This window comes from Mus pahari, chromosome 20 (assembly GCF_900095145.1).
Source record: "Mus pahari chromosome 20, PAHARI_EIJ_v1.1, whole genome shotgun sequence".
NCBI lineage: Eukaryota > Metazoa > Chordata > Mammalia > Rodentia > Muridae > Mus > Mus pahari.
In genome coordinates, this window is record NC_034609.1 from 7903950 (window position 1) to 7913656 (window position 9707).

The 9707-nt window shown below is 41.8% G+C and overlaps 1 protein-coding gene across 4 annotated transcripts in view; it reads right to left on the reverse strand.

Moving 5' to 3' along the window:
* Positions 1-1303: 1303 nt before the first annotated feature.
* Positions 1304-9707, reverse strand: part of Scoc (short coiled-coil protein) — a 21448-nt gene continuing 13044 nt past the window's right edge. Inside the window, exons 1-4 of one of the 4 annotated variants that reach the window (XM_021220284.2) lie at positions 9237-9472; positions 4906-4977; positions 4474-4554; positions 1304-2858 (exon numbers count right to left, since the gene is read on the reverse strand). In XM_021220284.2, coding sequence (XP_021075943.1) covers positions 2716-2858; positions 4474-4554; positions 4906-4927 — 246 coding nt within the window. In that variant the 5' untranslated portion in view covers positions 4928-4977; positions 9237-9472 and the 3' untranslated portion in view covers positions 1304-2715. Of the gene's footprint in view, positions 2859-4473; positions 4558-4905; positions 4978-9236; positions 9473-9707 lie in introns of those variants that run through there. The other 3 variants (XM_021220283.2, XM_021220282.2, XM_029532672.1) reach the window with 3 other exon arrangements.

The window sequence follows — 9707 nt, forward strand, 5'->3', positions numbered from 1 at the left end:
TATCAAAATACTACAGTCTAGGTGATTTATAAACAATAAATTTGTTTCCACAGTTCTAGAGGCCAAGGTGAAGCTAAGTGTCTTGGTGTTCTATGAAGAGACACCATGACCTCGGCAACTCTTATAAAGGAAAACATTTACTGGGGCTGGCTTACAGTTTCATCAAGGCAAGAAGCATGGCAGCACGCAGGCGACATGGTGCTGGAGACGCAGCTGAGAGTTCTGCATCTTTTTTTCATATTTTTAACTTTTTGATTCTTTGTGAATCTCACATTTTGTACCCCAATCCTACTCATCTCCCCATCCCTTCAAACCTGCTCTCTACCCTTGCAACCTCTCCCCCACTACACCTCATAAAAAAGAAATTGTTACGGAAGCTATAGTATGTGAGACTGTGTCCCACAGTCTACCCTTTGTCCACACTTCTTTCCTTGCAAATGTTCATTGCAATGAGTCCTTGGTCTGGCTTGAGGCCTGGTACACTATCGATACTGGATCCTTACTAGGACTCCTCTCACATATCTGTCTGGTTTTTACCCTGTATCACAGAGATCCCACAGCTTTGGATCTGCAGGACCAGTCCCTTAAAGAGCACCAAAAGTCCACAGAAGACGTAGATGTTGGGGTGGTCCCATAATACTCTAGGCCAGGGACAGAGTGAGAACAGATAAACTGAGGGGCCTAAGGGAGATCTTGGATTTTGAGCTCGATCCTTAGCTGGATTGGGGCAGGGAAGTAGGGTGCTGGAATGCTTTCTCTGTGAGGGAACATAGTTCCAGATACTTTGTAGCAAGAGATCAAGCTGTGGCTAGGGCTGCTATGACAAGTCCTTCACTTCCTTCTACAAGGAAGAAATCACACTGCACTGCTCAGCCAATCCAAGGCTTTGGATGTAAAGAGGCCTGGATCATTTCAAGACAGAACTCTTCATACCTAGATTCTGTGCACTCACAAACTCTTTCCTGTACTTCATACCTAGATTCTGTGCACTCACAAACTCTTTCCTGTAAATGGAATAGTGTAACTGGTGATGCAGAAGCCATGACAGAACAATCTATGCAGCAGAGCCCTCTAGCCTGGGAACAAGTGAGGAGCCTAACCTAAACCCAGCCCCCTTCCCTAGAACTTCAATAGAAGGGTAAGGGTCTGTAACACTGTGCAACACTGCGCTGTAGCAGTCTTGGGTGCTTAACTAAGATACACTACTACAATGTATACTGCAAACCCTGGATACCCAACACACACATACTTATTTTATTAGCAAGTGTATCGAAACACACACACACACACACACACACACCCCACCTCGGAAATAGCTTTTTATTAAACAGCAAAGCAGAACTTGAACACAATTTTAAATATTTGTAACAAGGTCACAAAAGGGTTGCAAAATGTCTGCAATGTGAGGATTATACATCCATATAGCTAACGTCACTCATCAAGGCTTACATTAATACATTAGATAATTCCACAAATCAAAGCAGCCCAGCCTACGAGCCACCAGCTGCACTAGTGGATCTTTCCTACTATAAGACCTTACTGTTATTTCTGATTATCAGCTCCTTATCAAATGGAAGCTGCAAACTAAATTTTTAAAATTTGTTAAAAGAATAACTAAAATTCTGCAAACTAAGTAGTTGAGTTTACAGAAATTCTGGGAAAACAATTGAGATAAAATACTAACGTTAATAATTATCACATATACAAAACTCTCTTATATTCATGATTCTGATACCAATATACTCTCAATTAATTTTGCAAAAGTTCATCTCCTGGGTACAAATAAACTTCAAGACCAAACTCTTAACTGGTCTCTCTTAATTCACTTAAACTCAGTCCACTTTCATATATGTCCCCAAAGTGCAGCTGTGGGCCAGAGGTAACACACATCTAGAGGGAAAACATTGCGAGTTGGTTATTTCTGTTAATCCAGTTTTCCTTCCTATTCCTATCTTTTCTCAAGTTTTTTTTTTTTTTTTAATTTCTCACACACATATGACCAGCATTCCTATCTTTTCAACACCAAATGAACTATTTTACGCAATAGGGAGCTCTTAGCTTCTCAGTGTGGCAGTTTACATTTCAAAGAAAACCCTTCATCCTCTATAGCTTCAATCTACTGCCAATTGATCAAAGAGAGACCAGCAATCCTATCTTATTACTAAGTATCACAAACGGCAAGCCTTAGATAAGGAAGTATCTTATTTTGGTTAAGTGTCAACAATTATAGTTCAGGTTACTCTTGTAGGAGAAACTACTGAAGTTACCGTCAGGGAGGAAGATGGGAAGAAGAGGCAGATGGAGGAGAGGCACAAGACGGTGCACAAGGTACAGAAGCTGTGCATTCAGTACGTGGTTTTGGTCACTTTTCACAACATGGTTATTTTTTGTATATTTTACTAGTTAGGCTTATGATAAAAGACAGTGCTAAACCTATATATGTATAAGCAAATTGGCAAAACATTCATCTTCAAGTTTCATAAATATCTGTAATTCTAATATAAAGTCTCTACATGTGCACATTTTCATAGACTAACGTATACATATAGCGTTAACTCAGAGATGCTCCTGCTCAGCATTAGTGTTACCTAGATCTGACATTCTCTTTATAAATACTCAGGGAAAAACAAAGATACTCTAACTTTTGGATCATATCCAAGCCTTAAGGGGGAAGAAACAAAGCAGCAATCCATAGAAGAGAGGGGAGTGAGCCCTTTACTTCCTTTTGCTTTTTGTATCAGTTGTTTGAAAAACACTAGAAGCAGACATGAGGTTTTCTATATATTGTCCAAGAACTTGATTTTCCGACTTTAGCTTCAGATTTTCTTCCTTAACTGCATCTACTCTTGCAGAAAGATCTATATTAAAAATAAATAAATAAAAATACAATTACCAATAAAATCATGGCAATGACTGCATGTTACGAAATGCAGACCAGGCTGAGAGATGTGGCTCAGAGCCACAGCCCTGGCCTAGCATGTGCGATACCCTGAATCTGATACACGGCACTAACAATAAATAAATACCACAATTTGTAAGTTTTCTGTTTTTTAATTCAGATTATTAGGGGGAAGGGCTTAGGTAAATTTTTACTGAGTACAAATCAGAAGACGGTGATTGGTAACAGTGTTTGCCATGGGACTCTGGAGTCTGTAGAAAGCATTTGTGTTAACTCTTGAGAAAACATTGTATTTCTAAAGTATGTGTGTTCTCCCACACATAATGACCATGTCTTTACTGGAAATGTTTAAGATGCAGAGCTTAAAACAACTGGATTCCTAAGTTGGATAAAAGATCCAAGCAGCTGGTCTTTTTATAATTTTATATTAGTTAAAAATTCAAGAGATACAGATCCTAATGGACAAATAAAAAATTATGTCCAGCCACATATTTAACAAATGTATATTGACCAACAGAAGCAGATACGATTCTAGAAGCAACAGAGAAAAACATGGCTGTATGTGGGCACCCGAGACTCAGTAACATGGGGCCCAGGTATCAAGAGTCACAACTTTTCTAGAGAAAAAACTAAAATGGCTAAGGGTCATAAAAGCAGATTAGAAGCACTTTTTAGAGTTAACTCTTTTGCTAAAGGTAATCTGACCAGAGTTCAGAAGGAACTCAGGCAACGAGCCACACAGCAACATAACTAAAAGAGATTTAGAGCAGCATTTAAAGTGATTATGGAGGCTCAGAACAGCAACACCCTGTGTTCCCAGATAACCTGAGGTGGAATGCATGACTGCTACTGTCAAGTGAGAAGCTACTGCTCACTTTGTGCCCCAAACAAACAAGATATCCAATACTTAATGTCATTAAACATCAAAAAACAGGTAGGTGGTAGTATTAATTTTATGGAAGGAAGTTAAAAAATGAAGGAAAAAACCTCTAAGATCAATTTTAATCTCTAAAAGTAGTGTTTCTTTTCATTTCAATAGAGATTTCTTTATTTTATTCTATTTATTTATTTATTTATTTATTTATTTTGGTTTTTCGAGACNGGGTTTCTCTGTATAGCCCTGGCTATCCTGTAACTCACTTTGTAGACCAGGCTGGCCTCGATAGACATTTCTTGAAACAAGCTTAGTAACACATTGCCAGAATTTAAAAAGAGCTCTCATACTAAGTCAGCATATTTGAAGGCCTTAAAGAAGAGAGCACTGACAGGTCTGATTGGGGCCCATGTGTCCTGTAAACCACAGCCAAACTGCAGACAGCAGGAAGAGAGAAAAAGAATGACTGGAGCAGCAATGTGACTCCCTGGGTAAAGATACTGCCACCCAAACCTCATGACCTGAGTTCAAGTCCAAGATCCATGGAATAGAAGCAATGGAAGTTACCCTCTGACTTCCACAACAGTACTCTGGTATGCACACCCACTATACTGACAAACGGAAAAAAAAAAAAAAGGATTAACATGGACTCTGAAGTTAACTAGATGCCATTCATGAAAACTACTAAATTCAATCTAACCTTCAAGTGTGTGTTGGAGTTCCAACACCTGATTAATAAGTCGAGTCTTTTCTTCCAGTTCCACCTGATTTTCAGCATCAACTGCTGTAATAAAAAGTATTAAATTTACCATTAATAAACACTGTGTGAGGTGTGGCATGTAACACTTAAAATTCTGCAGAACATTGTATAACCATTATCTTAACTGTCTGAACGCAGTCCTTAATTGACTTATACAGAGCCTCTACTTCCCAGCATTAAGCAGAAACTAACAATGAACTTGCCACATAGTTACAGAATGGTAGCCACCTTGGATGCTTTCTAAAGTAAAGGGGAAGAAGTTAGTCAAGATCTAAGTTCTAAAGACTGTTTCTCTGCTCTTTCCATTGCTTAATGAAGCATAAACATCCAGAAAGCCACAGCATCCACAAAGCCAGAGGATGAAGACCTCACCGTCCATGTCAGCATTCATCATCTTGGGTAACAGACTTTCAGCTCTTGAACGCAAACCCTTTAATGAACGATCTGTAAGAAGAAAAAGGAACATTTAACAGAAAACACACGCTTGTTTTGCAGAAGACATCTTCTGAATGCCCGCTCTCCGTGCTTTACTGCTCTGAAGTATTAAGTGCGAATGCACACATCAGCAAAGGACAAATAGTTCCAGAGAGAAGCATAAGGAAAGATGATGCTGAGCTGCTCAGTAATCAAGTCCCTGAAGTTAAATGCTGCACTTAAAATTATATCATGTGACATGTGCTAGCAAAGGGAGATGGAAATGTAAATACTCAAAACAGGAAACATCTTAACTGCAATCTTGGGAATTAGGATAATATTTTTAAAGAAGTATTCAGAAACATTGTAAATCTTTTTAAGGACAATTACAAAAAGAAGCACAAATAAAAATCTTCCCAAGAAAGAATGCCCAGGGTACAAATATGAAAGTGGATCTCAGGCAGCTCCGTCTGAAAGCTATCAAGCATCCTTACATAGCACAACTGAACAACTGTAAAGTTAAACAAGCTCCCCAGTGCACAGGAGCCTGCTCTCTCATGCTTTCTACCTCAGTTTACAGTCTCTGCCCTTCAGAGAAAGCAAATTACCAGGGGTTTTGTTTGTTTGTTTTAATTCTATTTTTAAAGTTATTCAACCTATTATAGTATTTGAAAATCATACTTGGAGAATTCTTCTAGTCAACCAAATGTATGAAACACTGCACGGTCGTTTTTTGAAAGTAGTATTCCTTTCCATTTAAACAACATTCGATTTTTAAACTGACATAAAGTTGCTTTACGTGTACATTTATGTCTGCGTACATGTTTATGTGTATGTGCATGTCTTTGTGCAGATGTAGAGGTCAGAAGGCAACTTTGGCTGTCTCCCTCAGTCCTTCCACTGTTTTGTTTTGTTTTTAAGACCTTGAACCTTGAATTCCCTGATTCGATGAGTGTGAGCAAGCTTCAGAGGTCTACCTCCATCTCCCAATACATGCACACTGCCAAGCCTGGGATTTATGGGTTCCCTGAATGCAGCACATGTGTACACACACAACCTTACACAATTATTTGGTAACTTACCAGCTGCCCTGGCTCTGAAAGGAAAATTATTCTCTGAGATCTTTAAAAGACTTTTCTTTGAAAATCACAGAAATCTAAATGCCTGTGTGTATCTAGCTTGTTAGTGGATAACAACCTGTTATAATTTAAATCCAGAATGCAGAAAGGGGAGAAGAACAGTAAGACTTCAGGGATACAGCAAGTGCTAGCCCAGGATTAATTTAAATTACCCTTGCATGTTCACACTGTACCTTCTAAGAGTTCTTGAGATGATGTTTAGCACAGTGATTAAAAATCCTCACTCTCTAGGCTCTGAAATTTGGTCAAGTTTAAAAATCTCACCCTCAAAAGACACTGTCAATAAGACAAAAAGGCCACCAACAGATAGGGAATGGATCTTTACCAATCCTAAATCCGAAAGGGGACTAATATCCAATATATACCAAGAACTCAAAAAGCTGGACTCCAGAAAATCAAATAACCCTAATAAAAATGGGGTGCAAAGCTAAACAAAGAATTGTAAACTGAGGAATACTGAATGGCTGAGAAGCACCTGAACAAATGTTCAACATCTTTAATCATCAGGGAAATGCAAATCAAAACAACCCTGAGATTCCACTTCACTCCAATCTGAATGGCTAAGATCAAAAATTCAGGTGACAGCAGATGCTGGCAAGGATGTGGAGAAAGAGGAACACTCCTCCATTGCTGGTGGGATTGCAAGCTGGTACAACCACTCTGGAAATCTGTCTGGTGGTTCCTCAGAAAATTGGACATAGTACTACCGGAAGATCCAGCAATACCTCTCCTGGGCATATACCTAGATGTTCCATCTTATAATGACACATGCTCTACCATGTTCACAGCAGTCTTATTTATAATAGCCAGAAGCTGGAAAGAACCCAGATGTCCCTCAACAGAAGAATGGATACAGAAAATGTGGTACATTTACACAATGGAGTACTACTCAGCTATTAAAAATAATGAATTTATGAAATTCTTAGGCAATACCTGGAGGATATCATCCTGAGTGAGGTAACCCAATCACACAAAAACACACATGATATGCACTCACTGATAAGTGGCTATTAGCCCAGAAACTTGGAATACCCAAGATACAATTTGCAAAACTCATGAAACTCAAGAAGAAGGAAGACCAAAGTGTAGTACTTTATTCCTTCTTAGAATGGGGAACCAAATACCAAAGGAAGGAGTTACAAAGTTTGGAGCAGAACCTGAAGGAACGTCCATCCAGAGACTGCCCCACTTGGGGATCCATCCCATAAACAATCACCAAACCCAGACAATATGGCAGATGCCAACAAGAGCCTGCTGACAGGAGCCTGATATATAGCTGTCTCCTGTGAGGCTCTGCCAATGCCTGGCAAATACAGAAGTGGATGCTCACAGTCATCCATTGGACGGAGCACAAGGTTCCCAATGAAGGAGCCAGAGAAATACCCAGGGAGCTGAAGGGGACTGAAGCCCCATAGGAAGAACATCAACATGAACTAACCAGTACCCCCAGAGCTCCTCGGAACTATACCACCAATCAAAGAAAACACATGGTGGAACTTGTGGCTCTAGCTGCATATGTGGCAGAGGATGGCCTAGTTGGTCATCAGTGGGAGGAGAAGCCCTTGGTCCTGTGAAGGCTCTATGCCCCAGTGTAGGGTAATGCCAGGGCCAGGAATGGGAGTGGGTGGGTTGGGGAGCAGGGGTGGGGGAGGGGATAGGGGATTTTTGGAGGGAAAACTAGGAAAGGGAATAACATTTAAAATACAAATAAAGAAAATATCTAATTAAAAAAATCTTAGCCTCAGTATCCTCACCCATAAAATGGGCCTAATAACTGCATCTCATGGGCTTGTTCTGGGAATTTAATACATCCAATTACGTGTCTGTGTACTTAATAAGTATTCAACATGTTAACGGACCTTCTCATCTCTACTCTCTTGTTTGGACCACAGAAGAAACTTTAGAAAAATCATGTGGCCAAAGGCCTTATATTAGAACTCATGGCCTAATCTGATAGTGGCTTAATTCACATCACAGTAGTCATCCAGAGTCAAGGATATAGTCAATGTCCACTCTGCTTTTCCTATCATTCCACCTCAGCTGGCCTTAACATCTCAAATGAGAGTTTGAATTTTCCCTAATATACTTCCAAAAGCCACCAGACTTCTCTGAACCTGCAATTGATGTTTTCCATCTGTCATCCACTCACCAGAAATACAGTTTTTTAAAAATTAAAAGTCCAATGCACTACAGGAATGCACTAAACACTTTACATATATAGTTTTATCACAACAGAAGGGAAATGCAATTCACCGATGTGGATACTAAACTAAGCCTTAGAAAGGCTAGAGGCCTTGCATCGTGTTTCATAGCCCAGATTCAATTAAGGTCCTAACCTGGATTTGAAAATCCCGACTCCTTCGGCGTTTCCAAACAAAACAAATATAAATTTTCATCTGCTTCAAGCTGCATCCACTCCAGTGTGATGTTTGTATCCGTTTATGTTCTGCTATGACATTTTAGGGGTTTCAAAAATCAATGGAAATCGAGGAGCTACATCGTCAATAAGGATCAAACTTAAGTTAGATCCCCAGGGAGCTAGCTGCATCCAGTTTAATCATTGGAGCATAGACACTAGGATTCCTACGCACAGCTTTGAGTCTCAGAAATGGATAACGGTTTGGGGACCTCTGTCCTGGCTATTGCGACGTCAGTCTCTGGTGGTGTAACAGAAACCTTGGCTTTTCGGGAAGCTATGATTTCTCCTTCCCAAACCTTACTCCTCAATATTTGTTCCGCAGGACGCCTGAGAGAAGCTGACAAAGAAACAAACCCAGGTTCTAGCCAAGACGTCCCACCCCAGACAGGCAGGGGCCACCACGCCTGCAAAGCAATCCTAGCACTCCAGAGGCTGAAGCAGGAGGATTGCGGCGAGCTGGAAGGTAGCTCGGGCTGCAGAGCGTCTTCTCCAACCACCCGGTCCCATCACACCCCCCACGGCGTCCCTGTCCCGCACCGCCGGGCTCTTCCCACCGAGCCCGCCGCGTGGGGCCCGGAAGGCGGCTGCGCAACGCACGGCAGGGTGTCGGGCCTCGCGGCGCCGCGATCCAGCGCCCAGGCCGCCGCCCGGGTCCCCGTTCGACCCTGCCCCGCCCCGCAGGGCCTCGGCGGTCTCCCAGCCCCAGCCGTCGTCGCCCCGGGCCGCCTCACCTGGCGTCTGAAGCGCCGGGAGGAGGCGGGATGGGTAGGAAGCCTCAGGCCGCGCGGCTCTCCGACCAACTGACAGCGTCAGCTCCGCCCTTCCCGCCCACGGAGCGTGCGCCGAGCGTCCTCCACCCACCAATCCTAATTCGAGACTGCACGCCTGCGCACTGGCTGCTGAACGACCCGACAGGTCTGTGGCAAAGCACCGGGGTCCACCTTTGCCCTAACAAAAGGGCATTGACGCCCAATCAGGATTGTTGGGCGTGTCCTAAAAAAGCAACGACCAATCACGGCGCAGAAGAGAAGATGCGCCAAAGAAAGCGGTCCTCGCTGAGCATCTTTGTCTAGCCAGGAAACTGGAAATTGAGGTGGAAAGTCACTCTAGGTAGGGCTACACAGAGAAACCCTGTCTGGAAAAACCAAAAAAAAAAAAAAAAAAAAAAAACGAGGGAGAGAGGGAGGGAGACAGAGACAGAA